Genomic DNA, 27,702 nt, shown 5'->3' with positions numbered 1-27,702 from the left:
CAGAGAGCCCATACAATGTCTACAATTGGGGCATCCATTTTTAAATTTAATATAAGTAAAACAAAGGGAAAAAGGAAGAAAATACCTCCTTTACACAAAATAATCTGTTGAATTTAGAATGTGCAGTATATGATTATATTATCAATGTCTAAATGTTGTTCTTTTCCTTGAAAAGTGTAGTAACTGAAAAGACTGAATCAGTAAAGTTGAACCTAATCATTATTTTTCTACTCTTCCTTTGTTAGAATAAATGCTCAAAATATTTATTGGAAGAACAGCACCCAAAATAGTTAAGTTTATGTATCAGTAGTCTTCTGAAGCATTCAAAGTGCTCAAATTTACATGTTATAAACATGGATACTCACAGCCTATTTGAAATATACATATGAAATAGACATTAGCTATGCTTTACAATAAGTGAGATGAATGGACGAAAGGAGCAGTGATTAGAAAAGTTACATCCAAATATTGGTTCCTAATAATATATTCCTATCAGCTGATTTAAAAGAGTGAATATTCCTTGAAACTGATTTTTTTGAACTACCATTCATTTTAATAAAATTCAAAATTTTTTCCTAATTAAAAAAATACCATCAAAATCTGTTTATAAAATGGAATTCAATAACTGGACCAATTTTACTTTTGGAAGAATTTTTAAAAAGTGCAATGGGAAAGCTACTACCACTCACTGCCAGGACGCAATATGGCTAAAATATTCAAAGAAAGAATTAAAATAAGAGTATATAGATACAACATCTAATAAAACTAGCCCATATGCTCAAATGATTCCAAGTAGAATGTGTATACACTCTCTGGTTAGTGGATTTTCCAGATTATAGTTCTGCATTCTCTACTCTTCCGCCTCCTCTATATGGATTATCCTATCACTCATTTGTATCTGGATCAATGGCTCCACATTAAGGTATAGGAAATATGGAAGAGAGAAAATCTTGAGCACTTTCATTTTATTACAAATTAGGACCCAGATTTTTTAAATTTTGAATTTTTTATTTAAACACCTCAGCTAAAATACATTTTTGGTGGTATTAATAGACTAAAAATTAAAGCTTTTAAGAATGGTGTGGAGTAGTGGCTCCCAGTACAGGCTTTGAACTTATTAACTGTGTGAACTTGGACTTACTACTGAACCTCTCTCTGTCTCATCTCTAAAATGGGGATAAAAATGGTATCATTCTCTTGGGGCTGGGACAATAGTTGGGATAACATATTAAGGTACTTAAAACAGAGCCTGGTGAATATGTTCATTAGTGTTAGCTACTGTTATTATTGTTATTGCTACTACTTATTCCTGGAGTATTTGAAAAATTCATTGCATTTATGGAAGATTACCAAAAGAGTTGAACATTGTTTAAGTACTGTATCAGTCAGTCCTGACAAAGAGAATTTCAACACATGAGAAATGTTCAGAGTTCAGAGTTAAGAAAAAAGAAAGTGAATAATTGAAAAGAGAAGATCCTTCACAAAAAATAGTATCAGTTTTCCCCATCAAAAAAGAATTATTCAGGGCTTCCCTGGTGGCACAGTGGTTGGGAGTCCGCCTGCCGATGCAGGGGACACGGGTTCGTGCCCCAGTCCGGGAAGATCTCACATGCCACGGAGCGGCTGGGCCCGTGAGCCATGGCCGCTGAGTCTGCGCGTCCGGAGCCTGTGCTCCGCAACGGGAGAAGCCACAGCAGTGAGAGGCCCGCGTACCGCAAAAGAAAAAAAAAGAACTATTCAGGTCTGTATTCTGGATGCCTAGTGGAAACCTGAGCAGCAAGAATGTTCTCCCCTAGAAGCCCCACTTACCCCCTGTTCGTCCAGTTTCATGAGTTGCTCTGTGACTTTGGGGGTGTTGAAGGCCAACCGCAGGCACTGGACGTTGAGCTCGGGAATCACGTGCTCCAGCACTTCCTTCAGGGGCAGTCCCCGGGCCGTCGAGTGCTTTGCCGTCGAGGGTATGGCATCCTCCAGCACTGACCCTCTCAGTGTCATGAGCTGAAAGAGAGACATGTGCTCCGGTGAGATGAGCAAATATATAAAATGCACTGAAAGCCCAGTCTGAGGTCCCCCTTAGGGAGCTGGAAATGACATTTGATTGGTTGAGCCAGTGAGGGAGAAAGGATGAGGGAAGTGATGTAAGATACTTTATATATGAAAAATGAGACCAACACTTTCAAGAAGACCCAGGTAAGTCCAACGGAACTCATAATCAAGCCTTGCGAGGACATTTCCTTAAATACCAAATAGAGTGCATATTTCCCTAGAGAGCTCAGAAAGATCAAGGTCTCCATATAGCTATACAATGCCACTCACACACTCACCAGGAAATTAAGAAGGAGCTATCCCTGAGAATATCTGAAGACTAAATGCTGAGAATTTAGATGTTACACCTTTTTGAATTATAAAAGTAAGGGTGGGGGGAGAGGAAGTTTTAAATTTCATAACGTACTGTTGACTAGCTTAACCTATTCCCATCCCCAAATGCTGCTACAACAGGACAGTGATTATAGGTAGTAGAGCGGCACCATCAACAGCATTTAAAATGACTTTTGCTTTACGCTTATGTCTTGAGATCCCTTCCATTATTATGAAATAAAAACATGAGCAAAGAATTTTCCTTAAGTAATGATGATCTGTCGAAGTAAACTAGTCTTAATTTTCAGACATTTCCACGTGGCAAAGTTGTCAGTATAATTTAAACACTGTACGGTGACCTAAAGAAAAAACCCATTAAGTCGAACGAATTTCTGTTAAGTGTGTAGGTTACAAGGCACTGTACTGCAACAGGAGCAAACGTTGAGGGCTGGGTGTGGCATGCAAGAGGGTGAGAGGTAAGAAATACCCATTCAGGAGGACATATCTACTAAGAAAAATTTAACAAGGTCAGGTTCTACAAGAGTCCAAAGGCAGAAAAGGGATCACCGTGGCTCAGGGCATAAGGAAAGGCCCTCATGGAAACGGGTGGCACTGAAAAGGGGCCTTGAAATCTAGGAAAAATTATACAAAAAGACAATGTCAGAGAGCAAAGGTGTGGAGATGAGAAAGATCGGGGTGTGAGTGGGAAAGAGCGACTGCTGTAGCTTAGCTGGATCTAAGCGAGCCCAAAGGGGCAGTGAGTGGTGAAGCTACAGGCAGGCCGGAGCCCGAGCCAAATGTACCCTGACGGGCCCGAATGTACCCTGACGGGCGTGCACCTCATCCGGCTCCAACCGGCCATATCAGAACTTGTTTGCATAGGGATGATGATGTAAGAAAATTCAGGTGGCAAATAAGATGAACTGCCGGAGGAAGCAACTACAGGTAGAGAAAACAGAAACAAACTGTAAACAGTCTTCAAGTAACAGGCAGAGGGTGTGACAGAGGATTAGCAGGGAAAATGGAAACCAAAGGAAGAATCACCAGGGAAGTAAAATCTATAACTGTGCCAACTGATGGAGAAGAGAGATGGGGGTAGGAAAAGCCAAGGTTACCAACCTCTGACTCTCAAGACAAGAAAAAGGTGCTTGGGGTATCTGCAGTCTGTTCATTTGATTAGTATCTTTTCTTTCATTTATAAATAGTTTGCTTTCAAATGACAGCTGTGTAAAAAATATCTTTTTCCTGTGACTTAATATCTAATTTGACAGAAATAATTTTTGTTTCGTTTTTTAAATCACGGAAACGGCTGAGCAACTCGCGTGCTCCTGGCGACAGGAGGCTGCAAAGGCTGGACGTATTTCCAACTGAGAACCCCAGACGAGGAATGCTAATCATTGCTAATCCTGCACCACAGGAAGACAGCAACCCACCTCAAGAAAGCCAGAGCAGGGCCTCCCTGGTGGCACAGTGGTTGAGAGTCCGCCTGCCGATGCAGGGGACACGGGTTCGTGCCCCGGTCCGGGAAGATCCCACATGCCGCGGAGCGGCTGGGCCTGTGAGCCATGGCCGCTGAGCCTGTGTGTCCGGAGCCTGTGCTCCGCAACGGGAGAGGCCACAACAGTGAGAGGCCCGCGTACCGCAAAAAAAAAAAAGAAAGCCAAAGCAGAAAACCAAAAAGGAATGATTCCTTTTTATACCTGAATCACTAGTGTTACTGATATTTTTGTTAATGACTTCCAGAAACAGGAAGAGAATCCTCCTAAATCCCTGTGCACCCATGCTTAAAAGCACTCACACCACAGATTTTGTTCATAAACAAACGTCATGCTTCCAAATACATGTAAATTCCTTTTTTGTTTCTTTGTTGTGCAAAGCCTATTTCTACTGAAAGAGATTTGTTTGTATTTCTGTTCTCTTGATGCCATTTACTGAAGCAACAGCAGTGTCACTGTGGTGACTATGTTTTCTTTTTTCTCAATGGATTTATTAACAGGAGAAATCAATAGCGTGAGAAGCCCCTACAAAGGCATAAGAATTAACTCTTACTTTATTATATACTCAGTGAACTGCCTTCAATGGGAAAGAGTGAACTGCCCATCCTGCAATGTGCAGCTCTGGAGCAGAACCAACATCTAGAGATATTTCTATCAAAGGACTTTCATTAGTTTATTTCTATGAAAACTCTCATAAAGATACTGTAACCGAGCAGGACCCTATGGGAGCCTTCCCGGGACAGGCCTTCCCCCATATCCTCTGCTTTAGCTCCTCTCTGAAGCACCTAGATTTGATGCAAATTTCCCGGGTTGTTTTGCAGGTGTGACAACCCCCCACCAAATGGAAGAACAACTTGACTACCCTGAGTAGTTTTTCTCAGGCCTCCTGGAGCCTAAGGACTCATAATGTTAACCCCTGTGACACCACCTTGCTGCCTCACCATCAGCCAATCAGAGAATTGTGCACAAGCTGATCACCTACCCTGCGACCCACCCCCACTCCTGGCCTTTAAAAATGCTTTGCCGAAACCATTCAAGGAGCTCGAGGCTTTGTCTCCTTGCATGGGCTTAAGGTAAACCTCTCTCTGCTCCAAACTCTGACGTTTCAGTTTGTTTGTCCTCACTGTGCGTTGGACACACGAATTTGTGTTAACAATATTACAATTAAACCACACTTAAGGATTATTTCTATCGGAATGAAAAAACTTACACGAAGGCTAGTGGCGATTCATTAAATAAACATTAGAGAGGAAGGAAGGAATGAAGGGGTAGGGCTGTTTTAGGCATTAGGAATGTAGTCACGAATAACTCAGAATCCTCATGTTCCCTGAGCTTATATCTGAGTGGGAGAGTCACAAAATGAACCAAGTGGGCTTCCCTGGTGGCGCAGTGGTTGAGAGTCTGCCTGCCGATGCAGGGGACGCGGGTTCGTGCCCCCGGTCTGGGAAGATCCCACATGCCGCGGAGCAGCTGGGCCCGTGAGCCATGGCCGCTGAGCCTGCGCGTCCGGAGCCTGTGCTCCGCAACGGGAGACGCCACAACGGTGAGAGGCCCGCGTACCGCAAAAAAAGAAAAGAAAAGAAAAGAAAAGAAAAGAACCAAGTAAGTAAGTACGTTGCATGAGATAGTGGTTAAGTGTTCATGTAAAAAAGAAAGCCTGGAATTGGACATGAAATGAGATATGAGGGAGTAGAAATTTTAGATCCAGTGGCCAAGGAAGGCCCCTGTAACTTAAGAGTATAAGGCCAGAAGGAAGAGAGAGAGCTGCGGCCACGAGGATGCCTGGAGACAACACTGAAGACAGAGGAATAGGGACTATCGGAGCCCTGGACAGAGGTGTCCTGAGATTGCCCAGAGGGAAGGAGGCCAGTGTGGCTGGAAAAGACTCAGTGAGGGGGAGTTTTCGGAGATGAGGTCAAGGTCGGAAGCAGATGCGTCTGGACTCCTAGGCTAGCAAGGAGAATGACTTTTAACTGGAAGATGGGAAACCATGAAAGGATTTTGAATTGAGGAATGACAAGACGTGGATTACGTTTCTAAAGGACTCCTGCTGGGCTTGAAAGGATGCAGGGCTTAAGGGCACAAGCAGGAAGAATGGTTCTTGGAGAAAGATGATGGTGGCTTGGCCCAGGCAGAGGCAGTGGGATTGGAGAAGCGGTAGAATTCTGGATACATTTTGAAGACAATTGAAGACAAAGTCAACCAGTTTTGTGGACACACCCGATGTGGGGAGCAGGAGGAAGGAGAAGAGAGGAGTCAAAAGTGGCCTCAAGGTCTCTGGCTTGAGCAATTGTAACAACGGGGTTGTCACTGGTTAAACATTAATTTGAACATGAAAACTGGTGGTAATGGGTTTCTGAACCATGAACGACATTTGACTTGGATGTTTCAATCAAAGGGTAAGGAAGTGGCCCCATGGACCGTCAAATGGGTTGGACGGAAAAGGAAAAGGACTGAACTACAGGACTAGAGAATCCTTAGGTGTGGTTTAATTGTAACTGCAGGAGGGAGGTACAGGTCGAGCACTTGAGGCTGAGGCAGGGAGAAGCAGAGGGACCACATTCACCTAGGATAGGAGTTGACCTGGAGAGAAAGGGGTGACCAGCCGTGGTGTGCTTGCAAGGCAAGCTGGAAGGGACAATCGTGGACACCAGAGACAGGATCTGAGAACGAAAGTACCGATTTAGAAAGCTTCAACGTCCGGCATGAAGAATGATAGGATAGTGGCAAGAAGAGGAATTGAAATGGATAAAAAAACATAGGAAAGGAACAGTATGATGAGGACTTAAATCAGAGTGGCCTTAGGGAGGGGGAAAGGTAAGGACAGGAAGGACAAAAACAGGTGGGAGGAGCTAAGTGTGGCTCTCAGAAATCCGGTGGCATCTGAGGAGCGACTACGGACACCCAACTTCAAAAACACAGTGTGTTCTCTGTGCTTTTCACGTTCAACAAAAGTACTGACCCTGCTTAACGATCGGCTTTGGCACAGAGAAAAAGGACCCTACAGCATGTGAGTTCTTTGTTTCTCTCGGGCCACTCGACACAACACATTAGATATTAAAGCCGTGCCTTTAAAAATCCTATTTTTAATTTCCCCAGAGTTCAAGCTGAGGAACAATTACTAAGTGAAGCCAACCCCTGCAACCTGCTTTGTATTCAATGGGGGAAATGAAGCCAAATGCCCTATTTAAACTAGTTTCAAAACCATTATTTTCTAGATACCTCAAGGGAGCATTAGGCATTAATGCATAACAACAATCCTAAAGTGATCTGGTTCAAAGAGGCAATAAATTGATAGCTGGCACAACTAAACATATGTTTAGAAAGAAAACAAAGGAAAAAAATCTCATAGTCCCAAACTTCACGAGTTTTTTTTTTTTTAAATGCTTTGTTGGCTATTTTATGTTTCCTTTTCTTTTTTTGACCTGAATTTCATTTTAAAATAAAAACTCACATATTATGTGTACTTAGATCCCTAAAGAGCTCCAAGAACCTGTCTTACCCACAATTAGACAGCCTCTGGTTCAAACAGCCCGCATTTTAGGCCTCAGAGAACAGGTCCAAGATGGCAAAGTGAAAATGCAAGAAGAAAAGAGTTTTCTTGGGTCAAGAAATGTCCTAAGCAGTAGTTTGGAAAAGTGAGTTAAGTCTTGGCTGACCCTCTCTGCCTCCTCAAGCTGGCTCGGTGCCTTCCGGCTGCCCAAGCAGGATATGTAATATCCAGTTTGGGATTCTGAGGACTCCAATTTCCTTGGGTCACAGTTAATGGACATATCTTTCTGTGAATCAAAACTCCCATTCATTTATTGCATCTATCCAGAGTTAGATGGGAAGAAAGGGTCCAGATCTAACCATTATGTCCAGCCCTATCACCACCGGAATGAATGAAAGGGGTCTTTGTTTATTCTAAAGACATTTGTAACCATGAGCTATTAAATTTAATTGCTTTGCTACTGCTACTACTCTATTTTTTCCTCAATTAAATTAAGCCTCTCAAGTCTTTCTCATGTGCGACTTACCTCACTAGTTCTAAAAATTATTCGGTAGTTGTATGGAGATCCATTTTCTTTCGTTTCTTCAGGTTTTTCCCTTCGAATGCTCACAGCCACCGGACCAAGATTCTCATCTGCCCCAAAATAGTTCCAGTGTTCTTAGGTACAATGAGACAAAACAAAATTAGAGTATTTATAGAATGCTTAAAAATGTTATATGCTGCTTATTTAGATCACTCAGAAATTATACCAATAAAATGTAAACGCATTTAACAAAATCAGTATTCTTCAATAAGTTATAAAAGTAAAGACTTAGCTATGCAGGTTTAGTCTCAGAGGAGGTAAGACAACAGAGGTTGCCTGTTCAGGTGTTTACTACTCGGCAACTTACTGCTCTGCTATTTTTTTAAAAAGAAATTTGTGTTTTCTCCTTATAAACAGGATATATTGTGTCAGGGCTTCTTAGCTTTCATAAAAACAACAACAACAACAACAACAAACTCCCCCCAAACCTATTGAGAACAGAGTTTGCATACGGAGGGATTTCCTGCAGATTAAAAAAGATTCCCTGGACTGGAGAGGGGTCTGTGAGTTACTCGGCAGCTTTCCTCCCATGGTGCCCAAGTAAGATGGAGTCTTAGCTCAGAGGTAAGAGCTTCAAAGTGCTCCTGGGAGGCAGAAGCTCAGACCCAGGGCTCTGGGCCTCACCAATGGTTCCCACATAGTAAGCACAAAAGGCATTCCACAGAGCCACTGAACCTGGAGGGAAGTGAGGGCTGGGATAACGGGTCTCTCCTAGGCAACCAGTGTGGCCGTGTGACTAATGACGACTCAGGGGCCTCTCTCCTCAATGTCTGGCATTGCTCCAGACTCCAAACCTTGGCACAACCTTGGGGTTTGGGGGAAAGTGTCCAAATGACCGGTGTTGACTTTACCTTCCTCCTGACAAGAAGGAAGGTCACGATCAAAATTAAATTAATTTACAGAAAACGTAAAAAGTGATATTTACTCTACACCTAAATATCTACTTCTTAAAAAAAAATTAAAATCGTTGATACAGACATGATACGTTTACAGATGAGAAAGCGAATAAAACAAATATATGAAAAGCCAGAACAGATAACTTACTTTTCGAACCTCCAAAACACTTACTTTACATTGTCCTATTTCATTTACATGTGACATGGTTAAATGACTGAGTTGTGACATGGTAGGTTATTCTCATACAAAATGCATCAATATTTGAAAATACATGTTATTCTCATACAAAACATGTATTTGAAAATCCATGAGAATAATAAGAAACAACAGCATAAAATATCTAATCATGTCATTTTAAAATTTAGGTAATAACGTATGAAAATGCTTTGCAAGTACTAAAGAACAATTATAAAAGATGTACTCATTAATATCACGGGCTCTCTAAGAATATTATCATAATCCACGGAAATTCAAAATAAGGGAAACACAATGGGAATACAAGCAACAAACATCTCATATATGGACAGCTGAGAAACAACCCAATAAACATCACATAATTCATGTACAAACACTTATGTACGCCCTCAAAGCATAGCACGTGAGAATCACACTCAGAGGTTATTTACTCTTACTTTGCACATAATTTTAATAAGTGTGGTTGTCTGATCTTCAAGCCCACAGCTTGATTTCAGAGGTGTGATAATTCCAGGTGTTGACAAAGTCCAGGGTGTAGGGCTGATAGAGACTTTCATGCAGACAGCAATGGGACAGAACAACTGACAACAAGGAAGAAAACAGAAAGGGAGGAGACAGAAATAGTATAAAAACGCGGACAAGAACTGAAAGAGAAACAAGACAGCAGTCTGGGGCCATTCACTGAAGGAGCGAAGAGCTTAACAAACTTCAATAACGTCAGAGCATATTTTAACCCGGCAGCAGAGACCACCAGTGAATGTGTCAAAGATGAGAGTCTCATTCATTATATCCTGTTCCTTGCACTTCATGGACTCTACTGAAACCTGACTCTCCAGAAACTCCTCAAACACCCCCCACCACAAACCTCAGGAAGGGCAGGTGAGACTGCTATTCTCTGCTGCTGGAGAAATTCACCAAGATGGGGGTCGCTCTCAATTAGTGCCAATAACCTCAACCCATCCTCAAGCTGTCCCTGGTCTGCTCTTGCTCTCCTTCTCCAGAGAAGAGGTCTCAAATATTCTCTGTTCTCCCTCAAACTCCCCCCATCTACCTTCTCTCAATCTTAGCAGATAATGCTGTCTACATCACAGAGAAGATAAAGAGCCATTTCAGAAGCAACTGTCCTCACTTTCCACCATCACACACACTTACCTGGGTCCAGACTTTTGCTTCCTTTCCTTTACAATCTAAAACCCGATCTCCCCCGAGATTCTGGTCTCCACTCATTCCACCTTCCCAGGGACACTGATGCCTGGTCACCCGCCCTGTATCTTCAACTTCCCCTCTCTGCCTGCTCATTCCCATCATCATTCAATCAGGCTCGAGTTTCCTTCATCTTTAACCATAACACTTACCCTCAATTCCTTATCCACCTCCAGGTTACCTCCTTTTTCTTTCCTTCCACTGGAAACTTCTTGAAAGAGATGCCTAATTCTTCACTTTAGGATTCCTATCATCTGACGCCACTGCACAGTCACCAATGTCAGCCTTAAAGTTAAAACAAATGGAAACTTTTGGCCCTCATCCTGCTCAAATTCGCCACAACAACTCGCCAATGGCACAGTTGGCCATTTCATTTGTTTTCTAGAAACACTCATCCTGTCTTCTCAGACACACCCTCTCCTGATTTTCCTTCCACCACTCTGGCTCTTCTTACTCAGTTTCCCTTCCTCTTCCCATCTGGAATCTTCCATCCACTCTCAGAACTTCCACTGCCATCTCAATGCTGATGACTCTCAAGAGTCCACCTGCCCGCTCTAGATGTCTGTGAGCCCTGGATCTTTACATCTACCTAACGGAACTCACTGTTTGTTTGTCCCATGGCATCAGGAAAAGTGAACCCATCACCTTCCATACAAACCTATACAGCTTTCCCTGCAACCCCAATTTCGGCAACTGCTACCACATTCCTCTAGTTGCTCATGCCAGACCCAATGTCACGCCTCGTGAATTCTAGTTCCTAAATAGTTCTCAAATCCACCTCCTTTTCCTCCGTCTCACTGCCACTGATTTACCCTCATCATCATTTGCCTGGATGTTTGTGAGTCTTCTGATTGATTGGCTTTTCCTGATTGGCTTCTAAGATGCAAACTTGACCATCACTATTAAGTTTAAAACCCTCCTCTGGTTTCCCACCTGTCCTTGGATACTTCTCGTGGCTTCCCAAAGGCTCTCACAGCCTGTCACCAGCCTATCACTCCAGTTTCAACTTGGACATTTCCATCATCCTTCTGAACTCTGAGAACCAATCATAGTGAACCTCTCAACTCACTGTGCCCCTTCTCACCTGAGACGACCTACCTAGAACATTCTTCCCACAACTCCTCTTTATTTGACTAAGTCCTCTCATCCTTCAAGTCGCATCTGAAATATTTAGACATCCTCTCAAAGAGTGATTGAACACTGGAGCAAAATGAAAGTGTGTACTTTGTATAGTAACAATAATACTTTAAGAATTCATGGGCTTCCCTGGTGGCGCAGTGGTTAAGAATCCACCTGCCAATGCAGGGGACACGGGTTCGAGCCCTGGTCTGGGAAGATCCCACATGCCACGGAGCAACTAATCCCGTGAGCCACAATTACTGAGCCCGCGTACCACAACTACTGAGCCTGAGCTCTAGAGCCCACGAGCCACAACTACTGAGCCGGTGTGCCTACAGCCCATGCTCCACAACAAGAGAAGCCACCACAATGAGAAGCCCGCACACAGCAATGAAGAGTAGCCCCTGCTCGCCGCAACTAGAGAAAGCCCGCGCACAGCAATGAAGACCCAACGCAGCCAAAAATAAATAAATAAATTAAAAAAAAAGAATTCATAAAAATACAGATTAGGGAAACCAAATATTTAATATATTTCAACTACAAAAATTTAGAAATGTTACAACAGAAAAATGTAAATTTATAAAAATACAAATATTAAACACAATCATTTGAGTATAAATTGGCAGATAAAATAATAGCGTTATTTTAAAAAGAAACTAAATCCTACATAAAAATGAAGAATATTGATTTAAAAATGAAAAAAAAATTAAAGATCATTTAAACTTTTTTGTGTGTGTCGTTCTGAACACCTGGCTATATTTTTGTGCGATTTTTTTCCCAGCTACTGAAGAAGTACATTTCTGAGTTGGGGGAATGCTGATGAGATCATTATAAACTAACTTCTAACACCTTCTTCAGACTCTATGTTCATACAAACCCATTTCTGATTTGATAACTCCAGGAAGATCTTTTAAAAACTTATTTGTGTGTTTGTGCAGAAACATCAATCTTCTTTTACTGAAAAAGAGCTCTAGCTATTATTTCCAAGAAAGCATTTCCATTTGATCTTTATTTCAGTTTCGTCAGTAGAGATGGAGATTCTGGTCTGGCTTCCTGTGTTAAATTCACTAATATCATGTTCAGACTCTACTTGTTCAAAAAGTCTTTCAACTTGAGTAAGAATTATTCTTACAATAAAAGCCTTGCTTTTTGGTCCACCATCCACTTTTCTGCTCCTGAGGATTACAGAAGTATAGACAAAAATCCTTTCTACACGAACACAACTTTTTCAGTTCAAAATCCGAATGCAATGTATAATTCGCCAATAGAGGAGTCTGGTTCAGCAAATTACCTTAAATAGAATTTTTGAGTCTTTAAACTTTGATCTCAAGACACATGACTTTTTTTTTTTTTAAACTTAAAACCCAGCCTTTTAGGGATATCCTGTGTCCAGTCCTTCTGGCCACTCTTGCCGCTGCCTGTCCTTCAAGTTCACTGGACTGCGGTACTTTCCTCTTGGGACCACAGGCTTGGGGCAGCACTTTGGTACTTGCTCCTCTCTGCACCATGTTTTATTTCTTCCTACCAGCCATATACCTCCGCCTTTTGCTGGCGGTGCTATCCATCAACTGCAGAGAGCTCTTCCAGCCATACCTACAATCCGCTTTATCTTTTTGGGGGCGGCGGGACAGAAGGGAGAGAAGGGGTACAAGGACAGGGGAGATGCAGATGATAAGTGTTAAAGAAAGGCCAGGAAGCCTTTGATGATGAAAGTCAGAGGGAGGAAAGGGAAAGGAAAGAGGAGTTGGAGACTCAAGCAGGGTGGTTAAATCTGCTGATGGATGAACTGAAATACAGGGATTACACCACCAAAAATAATGATATTTTTGTGCCAGCCGACTGGAATGCCAAAAACCAGTATTGCAATCACTCCATTAGAATGATATAATGCAGCAAAGTGAGGAACTCTGCCAAGCACTCTAATACGCACATCAACCATGAAAATACAGGCTTTGCCTTCTTTTTCACAGATGTAGCAAATATGATTTAGACAGAATAAGTCACTTCCCAGCCACAACTAGTAAACAGCAACACCAGAACTCAAACATATTATTTTAAGTACCAATTCCAAAGCTCATTTTCTTAGCCATTACATCTAACATTATCTTCCCAAACGTTTCTAAAACTGTATTGTGAATAAAAACTAGTTAAATAAAATGTGATGCCTAAAGGGATTAACTAGCCAGTTGACACATAAAGCTTTACTCCTTGATGTGCTACATTGCCAAGGGGTCACTGTGGGGTTTTTTCTGTTTGTTTGTTTTTTAATAAATTTATTTATTTATTTTGGCTGCATTGGGTCTTCATTGCTGCACGCAGGCTTTCTCTAGTTGCGGCGAGCGGGGGCTACTCTTCGTTGAGGTGCACAGGCTTCTCATTGCAGTGGCTTCTCTTGTTGTGGAGCACGGGCTCTAGGCACATGGGCTTCAGTAGTTGTGGCTCGTGGGCTCTAGAGTGCAGGCTCAGTAGTTGTGGCGCACGGGCTTAGCTGCTCCACAGCAATGTAATGTGGGATCTCCCCGGACCAGGGCTCGAACCCGTGTCCCCTGCATTGGCAGGTGGATTCTTAACCACTGCGCCACCAGGGAAGCCCTTGTCACCGGGTTTAAAGGGACCAATATTCATGTTTTATCCTTACATGCCTGATTCTCCGCTGCCTTCATTTCTCATTTTTAGCACCTAAACAAATTTTCAGCCTGAAGTTTTCTTATTAGTTCTAGTTCTTGAGTTTTAACAAGGATGGTACGAAGAGCACCAATGCCTAGTTCTGCTATCACTAGAACATTCCACACAAATAGCCATATTTCTGGCTGACATAGTCACAATAATAAATAATAAAATTTTCACATTTTTACAGAGGGGACATAGTAAATAGTTCAAAGCCCCAAGTAATTAGATCAAGTACAGTCACATCACCCAGTTTCAAGCTGCGGATAAGCATGTGTGCAAAAAGGCAAAAAAAAGTTAAAAGCCTGGCATTTTAATTGTAAGGAAAGGAAAATAAAATCACAAAAGAGCGGCAACAGCATATTCTGCTTTAAAAATGAAAACACAGGTTTGCCAAAGTGGAGGTAATAAGGATCCAACTGTTTAAATGGCTTTTTCCGAGGACTTCCCTGGCGGCAGGGGTTACAAATCTGCCTGCCAATGCAGGGGACATGGGTTCGAGCCCTGGTCCGGGAAGATCTCACATGCTGCGGAGCAAGTAAGCCCGTGTTTCACAACTACTGAGCCTGCGCGCCACAGCTACTGGGCCCGCGTGCCACAACTACTGAAGCCTGCGCGCCTAGAGCCCGTGCTCCGCAACAAGAGAAGCCACCGCAATGAGAAGCCCGTGCATCGCAACGAAGAGTAGCCCCCGCTGGCCACAACTAGAGAAAGCCCGCGTGCAGCAACAAAGACCCAAGGCAGCCAAAAATAAATTAAATTTTAAAAGTTTTAAAAAATTTAAATGAATGAATGAATGAATGGCTCTTTCCAAGAAGAGCACTACTCAGAGGTTCTGTCTCTGGTCCCCAAAGGGCTCATCCTAATTATAAGGGTGGAGGTTCCATGAGAACTAAATAGCCTAGGACTTCGCATCATAATCAAAAGCAGGTCAGAGTAATGGATGGGGACATTTACACAGGACTGGCCACAGGCCAGAATTCTGTCCCAAAGCACTCCCCTAAGCTTATAATTATGGTTGCATAAGAGTAATTGCCACATTTACAAAGTGCACAGTACTCTGAAGTTCCAATTTATGCTTCCATAGGTAACTCTTAAAAGGTAAGTTGGTCTATTTGCCAAAATTACAGGAAGTTGTTAGGCTTAAAGTCTCACGTGACTAAGCAGCCCCCAGTAGCCCCCTAACTTGCCAATAAAAAGTAGACTAAGACCGACATTAATAAATTGCATACAAATGGTTAAAGAAAAACAGTACAAAGAAAGCGCTAATTGAAACAAAGGGAAAATAAAAAGTATCAGTGTCAAAACAGGAGATTTTTAATTGGCCATTTTCTATGACAAATAGCCAATAATTATATTTTAAAAAATTCAATCTCATGAGTGACCGAAGAAATGAAAATGTTTTGGACCTATAATAAATGGTCTAAAATAAAAACTGTAAATATTTAAAGTAGTCAAGAAAATATTAAACACTATACAGTCTTAAAATATCAATTGGACCTTCCTGGTTTAAGCTTTCTTAAGAAAAATTTGGCAATAAAATTCAAGGTTCCTATAAAGTTCACACCAGGGCTCTACCTTACGTAAATAATTGGACATGTGGGAAAAAAGTTACATAACAAGATCATTTATGTAAGGTCAAGGTTTTTAAACTTGTCTATGGATAGAAATTAGGGGGTCCATGAACTTGAATGAAAAAATTATACCTTTATTTTCACTAACTTCTAAATGAAACGTAGCATTTCTGTTAGTTGTAAATGAGCCAGCCAACTACAGTAATATTAGCTGTACGTGTGACTTTGATGCCAATAGAAAACATACATTTTCATATCACATTACAGTTGCTGCAGACATATCAAAATATCAGTTATGCTCATCACAACTTTGAAATTATGGTAGTTATCAGATCTGATGCTAGATCTTTTTGTTAATGCAATAAGAAGCATCCATATAGTATGTCACAAAATTTTTAACACTCTTGCAATTGTATTTTAATATGCTTGGTTTGCTTTGTACGTTTATTTTATGCACTTAAAAACATTATTCTAAGGAGAGTCCATAGATTTCACCAAACTGCCAAAGGGGTCAATGGGGGAAAAACAAACAAACAAACAATCAAAAGACACTTAGGAAGATCTAATGTAAGAATGATTTATAATAAGAAACTGGAACGCCTGACTATAGAACAGCTGGAAAACTTTAAATAAATGATGGCACAGCCAATTATGGAACCATGAAAAAATACATAAAACTATATTTAATGATCCTTATTTTACTTAAGAAATGAATATGTATTAAAAAAAGATGAGAAATAAAATCAGTAGTAATCACATGATTAATTGGCTATAGTTGCTAATTTTTCTGTAATGAATATATGTGACTTTTACAATAGGAAGATTTTTATAAGTATAAAAAATGTATTTGGTTTGCAAATGGTCAAAGAGTATATAAAGCACAGTTTACAAGGTTGCATATTAATGTAACTCTTTAAGTTTAATGTTAGTTACAAATGCCAGCTCAGGAAAAAAAAAAAATTAACATCCAAATGAAAGAAATGATAATGAAACACCTGTCTCTAACTCAATGTCTTTATATTTAAAAAAATCTTCTGTATCTCCTTACTAGGGATATTGCAGCAAGATGTCTGTGTAAAATGCTTCTGAAGGGTTTGAAAGGAAGTCCCTCAGAAACAGTCAGAAATGCAGTCAAGGCCAAAGTCACTGCCACTCATGAGGGTGAAGCCCATGCAATGTGTCTCAAAAACTCGGCACAGCCCACACACTTGTGTCGATATGGGTTGCTGAGGTTGCTTCTGCTGAATGCTTCTACTTGACTCGAATGCAGTTAGGGAGGTCTCTCCTCTTGCTGCCCTGAAGTTCAGATGCATGACCTCCCCGTACACAGCAGGGAACTCCAAGAGAAGAGAAGCAAAGCAAGTGGTACAATACAGCAAGTATGTTTTGAGCACCTAATTTTGGTGGCTCACTGGTGTCTGAAGTTAATAATGAGGTGTGCATTTGAAAAATAGGTGGCAGGATTTATTGTATGTTAACTTGTACTGCAATAACAGATCTAAAGGGCCCTTATGTCCTCGAAACTGCAAAACAAAGAGCATAGAAATTCTTTGGGTATAGGAACTAGTAAGCATGGCATTCGCCTTGAGGCATGTTGACACACAAAGTTGAGGAAGCGTTCCCATTTTCATGTGGATGGTTCATGTCAGCTGCTGTTATCGACTGTACCTGAAGGTTTTTGTTTTTTACATTTTATCTTGACTGCTTCTGGACTTACAGAGAAGTTGCAAATATAGTACAAAGCATTTCAATACATATATCCTTAACCCAGTCTTCCCCAATGTTAACATCTTATGTAACTACATATAGTACAGTCGTCATTAATCAGAATCAGTAAATTAACATTTACTAAAGATCTTACTCAAGTTTCACTAGTTTTTCCACTATGTCCTTTTTCGCTCTGAAATCTCATTCATTATCCCATGTTGTACTTAATTGTTACTATTTCTTAGTCTCCCGCAGTCTGTTACAGTTCCTCAGTCTGTAACAGTCTTTCATGACCGTGACACCTCTGAACAGTATTTATCACTCAATTTGGGTTTGTCCGGTGGTTTCACATGATTGGACTAACGTATGCATTTTGCGCAAGAGAACCACAGAAATGATGTAACCTCAGTGCATCATTTCATGGAGTTCATGAAAGAAACCTGATTCATTCCATTAAGGTGGCACGTGACAGGTTTCTTCCCTGAAAAGTTACTATTTTTCTCCTCGTGGTTTACAAGTATCTTTGGGGAGATACTTTGAGATTATGTAAATCCTGCTTCTTCTCCTGTTTCTCCTCAAACTGTCATCCACTGACTTTAGCATCCATCATTTGTGTCTAAGAAGGTTTACAACAGTAAAAATCAGTCTCCATAATTGTGTTTTGGGTCTATGGGGATCGACTGGTGGTCGTGGTTAATTTCCACAAAACCACCATGACCACACACAGACTTATCTGTGGTCTCATTTCCTGAAAAGAGAGGAAAAGGAACTGTAACATACCATTTGGTGTCCAGAGTATAACACAAGGTCATGTACACAGTGGGCCCTCCCTGCCTCTACCTGATGCTATATATAAATGTAAGATACACTGGCTCCTCAACGCAATAAATTTTATAATTTACATCAGGACCAAACATTCGTTCAGTTGTGAAACGTTTGCTGAGCCTGCCTAACCTGTGGTCCTTGCCTTCAAGGAATGCTTAGACTGGTTATGAACCAGGGCGCCATAGAAAGCCCTGGGCAGAGACCAGGGCATAGGGTGACTTGGAACAGTGGTGGGAAAGCACTTGCATCTTTGAGAAGGAGCAGGTTATTCAGAATCCCAGGAGACACAGGGAGAACAACCCACTCTGATGCACGGGCGGGAGGAAAGGCAGGAGGGGAGCGCAATAAAGCCCTCCCGACTCCGGCGCCCATGTGGGTTTCTATCTGCACCGGGTTCACTACCCTCTCAGTCTACACACTCCCCCCTGTTAGGGGGTCTCACTACTTTTCCAGTGCTAGCCCTCACTTCCCCCATGTAATGTGAGGCCAGCTAGGGAAAGAGACCCACAGCGCTGCAGGGGAAGCTTGCCACCTACACCAATTCTCCTTGGCCTTTGTTCATAAATGTGGCAAAGATTACTGGACAACTAAGGAAAACCGACAGCATGAAAGACAAACAGAAAATACAACTCAGAAGGTACAGATCACTTAAGGGAAAGAAACTAGAAAAAAAATTATTTGCTTTTGTTCTGCCTCTGAGCACTGTAGCTGGCATGGAGTAGATGCTTAATAAACATTACGTCATGAACAAATAAATAAATGTATGAATGTGCAGTTGTTAATTCTTAAAACTACTTAAAAAATATGAAGGGCACTCATTAATAGTAAATTGGATAATAAATTTTTGAGTAAGAAAAGATTTAGAAACGTATAAAAACTGCTATATATAAACAGGTAAACAACAAGTACCTACTGTAGAGCACAGGGAACTATACTCAATATCTTGTAATAACCTATAATGGAAAAGAATCTGAAAAAGTATCAATCGTTCTATATGTATGTATAACTGAATCATTTTGCTGTACACCTGAAACTAACACAACATTGTAAATTAACTGTACTTCAATTAAAAAAAAAAAGAAAAGCTAGAGAAGATTACAAATCAAACTATTAGAATTAGGAGAGGGATTACTTTCTCCAACTCTGCATTATTAATTTTCACAGTAAGCATGTATATACTTTTGTTTGATTTGTTTACTGTCTGCTTCCCTCCACCAGAATGTAGGCTCATGAAGGTGCTCTATTTTTTTTTAGATTTATTTTTCTTTTTTTTTTTTTTTTACATCTTTATTGGAGTATAATTGCTTTACAATGGTGTGTTAGTTTCTGCTTTATAACAAAGTGAATCAGTTATACATATACATATGTTCCCATATCTCTTCCCTCTTGCGTCTCCCTCCCTCCCACCCTCCCTATCCCACCCCTCCAGGCGGTCACAAAGCAAGGTGCTCCGTTTTACTTCTCACTCCAAGTGTCCAAAATCGTGCCGAGCATGATGAAGGCACTCACGCACCTGTGGCAGCCACAGAGGCGCAACACTTAACATCGCTCCTTCCAGAAAGGGCTCACAACCCATTCAGCCACAAGTAATGCAATGAGCTGAAAGTCTCTGGCTGTAGCATCTCTGGATCTTCCACAGTTTTCCAGCCCAGCCACACTCTTCTTGGGCAGCCCCAGGACTGAGCATGCCAGGGGTGACGGGGCCTGGCTGTTACTGCCCAACAAATGACTTCTCTAATGCTCTTTTTCGTTCCATGGCGTTGGCTGAGACTTTGCCAGATGTGCACGGTGGGCTGAGGCTCCCCCTGCCCACTTTTGCTTCTTTTCCCTTTTACTTTCATGGTGTCAGACCTGCATTGTGGACTGAAGGCCTTCCCTGCTAACTTCTGCTTCCTCTGCCCTCTTCTTTCACAGGCGTTACCCCCAGGTCCCTAACAAACCACTTGCACGCCTATACTGTTTCAACACCTGCTTCTCAGAGGACTTGACCGATAATGTATTTGTTACATGATTAAATCATAAATGCAATCATGTAAAATATAAAGTGCTATGTGATTAGACTGCATTTGGCAAAGACAAGAAGTTGCATTTTGGGTAGGACGGACTAGAGATGGAGAGACTAAGACAATGGCCAAGAATTGGGGCAAGAGGTAACGCCGGCTTGAAGTGACAGAACTGGGATTGGGACACAGAGAACAAAAGTTAGCAGCAATTCGAAGGTAGACTCAAGAGGCCTTCCCAACTGACTGGAGGTTGAGAACAATGAAGAGAGGCAACAAAGAGGCTTTGGTGTTTCAAATCCAAGTGACTGATAATAATGGTGGCATTTACAGCACGAGGGCAAGGATGTGGGATGGGAGGCTTGTTCAGGGAGAAAAATGAAGTCAAAAAATTTGTGTCCCAGGGTTCGAGTTGCCAACTAGATAACCAACCAGGTGGAAGCAGGTAATGGAGAGTGAGAAACGTAGCTAGAACTGAAGACATAGCCTGGGAACAGAGGTCTTTCATTTGGATATAAATGTATACTAATTACCTTTTCTAAAAAGACTTTTTTGAGGTCATTCATTGTAAAGGAAATATGTAAGTTGTGCTAATGAAACAGAAATTGGAAAATAAAAGACAAAAGTGGAAACAAATGTGTTATTAATGAAGGTTATAAAACTGGAGCATCAAATTTGCTTCTGGGAGTTGAGGTAAAACAGGAGATACTGTAAAAATAAATAAATAAAACACGCAAACAAACAAAACACACCTGTCATTAGAAAGGCAGGCATTTGGTAGCTACCAGAAAACAATTCCTGGCATCAGATTCTAAAGTAAATATCTCACGTGGAACTTCCTAAAGGGCTGAAGGATGACCAAATGGCCAATGTCTCCATCATCAGTTTTACTGCAAAAGCACATTCTGTTTCTATATGATTGGATCTTTACAAGATGACTTTGAGTAAAGTCAAGTGTTTGAGCAAATGTGGCCTTGGGCCGGTCTAGCTTGATTTTAAAAACAAAACAGAGAGGAGCAGTTGAGGCACATGCCCTTTTAACCAGCTTTCACACACCTCTGCACGGAGATGGCTCAGGTAATATGAAATCCCAAACGCCTCACACATCAGAGCTCAGATGATCAGTGATGGGACTCGACAGATCACGGCCAAGAAAGGAGAGGATGCTTGTTTTCCAAAGAGCAGACATGCAAACCTTCCTACTGAATGGCCTTCTTGCTACCAGAAACCCTGAACAGGTGAAGAGACAACAGCAAAACACTCCTAGGTGAGTTTCTCAAGAAGTTATTTAGGGCCCTAGATCTCTGTGAAAAGGGTTAAATAACTAGAGAGCTACCTTTGAACCAATTAAATACAGTTGATATGCTCTCAAGAAAAAATAAAAGACAAGGGCATTAAGACAATAAGTTATTATACATGTATAAAATCTTTCCCTATTAGTTTTGGCAGAAATAAACTGTTCAGTTCAAGAGCAAGAACATGGCTCAGGAGAGCAGACGTGCTGACTCTGGAGTTTACCACTTCCTTGAAATACGACTGTCCACAAAAAACTAACCACAGAATAGCTATCCTTAAAGAACTCTGAGCTACAAGGCATCCATAGTACTTTCCTCAAGCTTAATGTTGCTATACTTACAGAAGAATTAAACAAACAAAATAAGCCAGGGCTTTACAAATAAGTTTAGCTGTACGATGTTCTCTGATGTTCTATATGTACCCTACGATGATCCACTAAAACTTACAATAGGTACTTAACGATGCTCATTTAACAAACTGAACTAGATGAACAGCTCCTGATAACACAACTGGAGAATATATCAGAGCACTAAAGCTGTCACTCCAAGTACAAGTGAAGTTCAGTGCATATATTCTAAAGAAATGTGAAAGACAGCTGATAAGAAGAGGGTGAGAGGTAAATACAGAAAATTGGACATTGCGAGACCAACTGAAATCCAACGTGTTTGTGTCCTCAAACTGATAATCCTGGAGCCCAGCGGACTGCTGAACCTGACTTTTGTGGGTGTGTGTGTGTGGGCGTGGGTGTGCGAACACTCACGTATGGTGGGGTAGGGCGGGGTGGAGGTGTAGGAGGAGGAAGGTAAACCAGAAAAGAACAATCAAATCTGGTGGTTCAAAGTTATCAGAAGAATAATCAAGTGCAGAGCATTAGTGTTGCTTCTCTTCAGGAGTGGGAAAATGTTTGCAGATGAGCTTCAGACCAGATAATGGCAGCTGCTCCTGGCCGCTGGGCAGGGGGAAGAGGCCCTTTCCTATCACAGCATCTTCAATAACTTGACTTTGAGAGTGACACCCTGTCTGGCATCAGATAAGCCTATCAACACTTTTGATCAATGGAGCAACAAACACCACTGCCAAGGCAACCCATGGGCTCCTCTCTTTTCCATTAGTGCATCTTTCTGAATGGGATTCAGCGAGGATGTGCCTCAGACACTTGTACACTCAGTGCAAAACCGAAAAAGCCCTGTACTGCTACTTTAATCATGGTGACTATCTAAGTAAAAACTAAACACAAAATATATGTACTCAAAGGGAGATGACCAGATTAATTTTGATGCTATCCTACTGCCTAGTTTGTGCCTAAGAAGGATGTTGTTGTATCGCTTGGACGTATCACAATGACAACTTTGCCTTGGGGTCTTATGAGCATTATGTGAGGAGGTTTGCATAAAGCACAAAGTAATAACACAATACATGTTAGCTACATTATTACTGTCATTTAATCCTAGGTGAGTCTCAATAAAAACACCACACACATTGGCAAAACAGCAAAGAGAAGTGGGCAGGAGGAAGGACCAGAAAGAACACTGATGGTGTGTTGCTTATTTCAATAAATGCAAACAGTGGGATTCCTCTACTGGGCCAGCATCTTTCCAGCAATGGACTTGACTTATGTGATAGAGCCAAATATCCTCTCAAGTCTAAATTTGCAAAATAATGATGTTCATAAAAACAATTTAATATTAAAAAGTGATGGCAGCTTCATCAGCCTAATACAATTAAATTTTACATATAATGTCAACAATATACACTTCAGTAAAGTGAATATTTTCCTCCAGAGACTTAGCCACAGTGAAGTCAGGAATTCATTAAATGGCAGAATGGAAAATATCTGGTGATGAAGAGGTTGTAGTACAACCAGGTCAGTAGTGCTACTCTATGTTGCTGGAAGATAAATTACATCTGACGTTGGCGTACTCCTTCAACAAGATGACTCACTTCCAGGTTCTGATTAGGAAAAATGAGTTAGTGCACTAATTTCACTGAATCAAGTTGTATATTAAAAATAAGACAGAATTACTTGTCTAACTCTATTTTATACTGTGATGAAAAGTACAGATACCATTTATATATGGAATCTAACATATGACACAAATGAACTTATCTATGAAACAGAAACAGACTCAGAGACATAGAGAACAGACTTGTGGTTGCCAAGAAGGAAGGGGAATGGGGGCGGAATGGAGTGGGAATTTGGGATTAGCAGACACAAACTACTATATGTAGAATGGATAAACAACAGGGTCCTACTGTATGGCACAGGGAGCTATATTCAATATCCTGTGATAAACCATAATGGAAAAGAATATGAAAAAGAATGCATATATATGTATAACTGAATCACTTTGCTGTACAGCAGAAATTAAATACAACATTGTAAATAAACTATCCTTCAAGAAAATAAAATTTAAGAAAGGTTTAGATACTATATAAATTTTTTAATACACAGTTATACTTTAAGGGTGTTAATTTCAGCTTCAAGTGATGTCATTCAGAGCCATAATTTGTTGTATCTTATCACATTGTGACAAATGACCTGCCTAATTTGAAAATTCTAAGTCGTATAGCCTAAGAAAACACAGCAGGCGCTCTCTGATATTGCGTTCCACTGGACCAGCTTCATGTATTAACTACTGCTCTGTGTCCCCTCTGTAAACCACAATGATAAATGCCCAATGGCATCAGCAGGCAATCTCTAGTGCCACACACACTTTCTGCTCCCACCAGTTGGGACTCCGTGCTGACAAAGAATCGGCTGTGTCTTCGCAAACCTGTTTATGCCAGTTGACTTGTTATTGTAATTATGAAATTTAATTAAATATTATGAAAGCTGATGGAATATGAGTACAAGAGATAAATCTTGTTTCTATTAAAAACTAAACTGAAGGCTTTGGAAAGACTTCATAAAAGCAATCACTAAAGGAAAGCTGTTGGATTAGATGTGGGCGAGACCTATAAAAAATGAGAAAAAATTCTGAAACCTCAGATTCCGTAAGATTCAGATTGCTTTGCTAGTGTCTGTATTTTTGCTCTTATGGTTTATACTAGTCACACAATGTAGAATTCAAAATAGTAGAATCACTGTGAAAGAAACGCCCTCGGCCTCTCACAAGAGTTTAGCAAATATATAGTTATTATTATAAATTTTAATGAAAATAAAATACTTTGAGTACATATACTTCTGAAAGATTCCCTGTCTTTTTTTTTAACATCTTTATTGGGGTATAATTGCTTTACAATGGTGTGTTAGTTTCTGCTTTATAACAAAGTGAATCAGTTATACATATACGTATGTTCCTATATCTCTTCCCTCTTGCGTCTCCCTCCCTCCCACCCTCCCTATCCCACCCCTCCAGGCGGTCACAAAGCACCGAGCCGATATCCCTGTGCCATGCAGCTGCTTCCCACTAGCTATCTACCTTACGTTTGTTAGTGTGTATATGTCCATGACTCTCTCTCGCCCTGTCACAGCTCACCCTTCCCCCTCCCCATAACCTCAAGTCCATTCTCCAGTAGGTCTGTGTCTTTATTCCTGTCTTACCCTTAGGTTCTTCATGACATTTTTTTTTCTTAAATTCCATATATATGTGTTAGCATACGGTATTTGTCTTTTTCTTTCTGACTTACTTCCCTCTGTATGACAGATTCTAGGTCTATCCACCTCATTACAAATAGCTCAATTTCGTTTCTTTTTATGGCTGAGTAATATTCCATTGTATGTATGTGCCACATCTTCTTTATCCATTCATCCGATGATGGACACTTAGATTGTTTCCATGTCCGGGCTATTGTAAATAGAGCTGCAATGAACATTTTGGTACATGACTCTTTTTGAATTTTGGTTTTCTCAGGGTTTATGCCCAGTAGTGGGATTGCTGGGTCATATGGTAGTTCTATTTGTAGTTTTGTAAGGAACCTCCATACTGTTCTCCATAGTGGCTGAACCAATTCACATTCCCACAAGCAGTGCAAGAGTGTTCCCTTTTCTCCACACCCTCTCCAGCATTTATTGTTTCTAGATTTTTTGATGATGGCCATTCTGACTGGTGTGAGATGATATCTCATTGTAATTTTGATTGGCATTTCTCTAATGATTAATGATGTTGAGCATTCTTTCATGTGTTTGTTGGCAGTCTGTATATCTTCCTTGGAGAAATGTCTATTTAAGTCTTCTGCCCATTTTCGGATTGGGTTGTTTGTTTTTGATTCCCTGTCTTAATGATTTCTTTCATTAACTTGTTCCAATTATGTTAGCTAAGAGGGTATTTTCTATGGCTTAAATTAGAAACTACTTTCAATGAACTGCTCTTAAATTTATGAAGTGTTATGACCTAAGCTGGATGAACTCTGGAATATAGGTGTTCAAATTTTTATTCCTTACTTTTGAAAGATAAAATACGTCGAACAAAATTTTACCAGGTTTAAAGATAAAAATATACTCCTTCCCTTTAGTCTAATATAATAGAGATCAAGGCAAAACAGTCAAGAACATGACTCTAGTCAGTCTCCCCAAAGATGAAATCCTGGCTCCAATATTACTAGCTTCGTGACAGCTTAACAGCTTAAAACCAGCCACTTACACCCCAGTTTTCTCATCTGGAAAATGCCATCGATAACGATACCTACACCCCAGTGGGCATGGAGAGGGTGAAATGAGAAAATGCATGTCATACCAAATGCTAAGTTCCTGGTACACAGTAAGTACTCAAAATGTTCATCATTGATGTGATCACATTGCCTAATGGGAAAAGAGCAACTACTACATAAACAAAGACTGTAAGTAACATGTTCTTTCTCCTGTTGGAGTGTCAGTTCTTTAGCAAGATGGCATCACCTATAGACAGCTCACAAACACCTGTGGAAAACTTCCCCAGGTTCCACAAAACAGGGCTTTTCAGCTAGGGGCAATTTTACTTCCTAGAGGACATATGGCAATGACTGGAGACTTTTTAGGTCATCACAGTTGGGGGCACCTATTGGCATCTGGGGTGTAGAGGGCAGGGATGCTGCTAAACATCTTATATCCTACAACGCATATGACACATCCCCCCAAACAAAGAATTATCTGGCCCCAAATGCCAAGATGGCAAGGTCGAGAAACCCTGTAGCCCAAGGGACAGAATGAGAAAGAAGTAATTTCTAAAATCTGAACTCCAGAAGGTTATGCTGAGAAAATAAAGATGGCTTACAGGGCTTCCCTGGTGGCGCAGTGGTTGAGAGTCCGCCTGCCGATGCAGGGGACACGGGTTTGTGCCCGGTCCGGGAAGATCCCACGTGCCGTGGAGCGGCTGGGCCCGTGAGCCATGGCCGCTGAGCCTGCGCGTCCGGAGCCTGTGCTCCGCAACGGGAGAGGCCACAACAGTAAGAGGCCCGCGTACCGCAAAAAAAAAAAAAGGATGGCTTACAAATGAATTTGGGATTTTCATTATCATATTGGTTTCAGGACCTATGCCATAGATGTTTAAGAGACATGGATACTGAACACCAAGACAAGATTCTTTTGGTCAATAAACTCTCGTGAATGGGGATGACCATGTAATATCCTCACAATAAATTTTATTTTAAAGGGAGCACTGTCATAAAGCTAGAGTACCAGAATGAAGTACTAGAAATGAAACTTCATTCGGAAGAATAAATCTCAAAAGGACTTAAGCAGGACTCAAAACCCCCAAACAGTAGCCGGGAAAACAAAAACTGCTCCAGTAGCTTGCATACAGGGGGCCTCTCACTTGGGCTCAATGCAGAAATTACTGAGCTAGCTAGTGGACCACAGGTGTATGTCCTTGCTCGGCAAGCATCCTGTTTCCTAGCTTGGGTGCTTGCGTGACAAACTCATTCTTCAATTAATAATGCTGCTCAAAAACACTATTAGAAAGCTCTTAAGAGTTCATTTAAACTACTTTTCAATGAATCACAGAGTTTTCTTACAAGCATGAGATAAAACTGTATACAAATACAGTTCACATAGAGTACAATCCAACAATATAGGTATATATTTTCCCCCATACAAAACGGAAAAGGAAGTCACCAACATGTTAACAGTACTTCTCACTCCAGTGACTTTTATACTCAAATCTAGAAGACCTAGGTTTGATTCCTGGCTCTGACACTTTTGTCAAATAACAAAATTAATTCTCACTAAAATTCCTGTGGCATGAATAGGAATGTATTATAATTCCCATTTACTGATGAGAACATTGAGGCAGAAAAGAAATGGTCCCGCACTAACTGTAAAAGTGCTAAATAAATGAAAAACAGCATTAAGATTGCTTTAGTAACCCTTAAA

General features: G+C 40.9%; 1 protein-coding gene across 18 annotated transcripts in view; it reads right to left on the bottom strand.

Annotated features, from left to right (window-relative positions):
- SIPA1L1 (signal induced proliferation associated 1 like 1) overlaps nucleotides 1-27,702 on the bottom strand; it is a 497,889-nt gene that overhangs the window by 116,936 nt on the left and 353,251 nt on the right. For all 18 annotated transcript variants that reach the window (XM_027111671.1, XM_027111670.1, XM_027111665.1 and 15 more), the window contains 2 exons: nucleotides 7,874-8,004; nucleotides 1,810-1,998 (listed from right to left, as the gene is read on the bottom strand). In XM_027111671.1, the coding sequence (XP_026967472.1) occupies nucleotides 1,810-1,998; nucleotides 7,874-8,004 (320 nt within the window). The remainder of the gene's footprint in view (nucleotides 1-1,809; nucleotides 1,999-7,873; nucleotides 8,005-27,702) is intronic.

Source organism: Aethalodelphis obliquidens, unplaced genomic scaffold (assembly GCF_003676395.1).
Source record: "Aethalodelphis obliquidens isolate GAN/ISIS:26980383/991018 unplaced genomic scaffold, ASM367639v1 scaffold10, whole genome shotgun sequence".
Lineage (NCBI taxonomy): Eukaryota > Metazoa > Chordata > Mammalia > Artiodactyla > Delphinidae > Aethalodelphis > Aethalodelphis obliquidens.
This window is presented reverse-complemented; position numbering and strand designations above follow the sequence as displayed.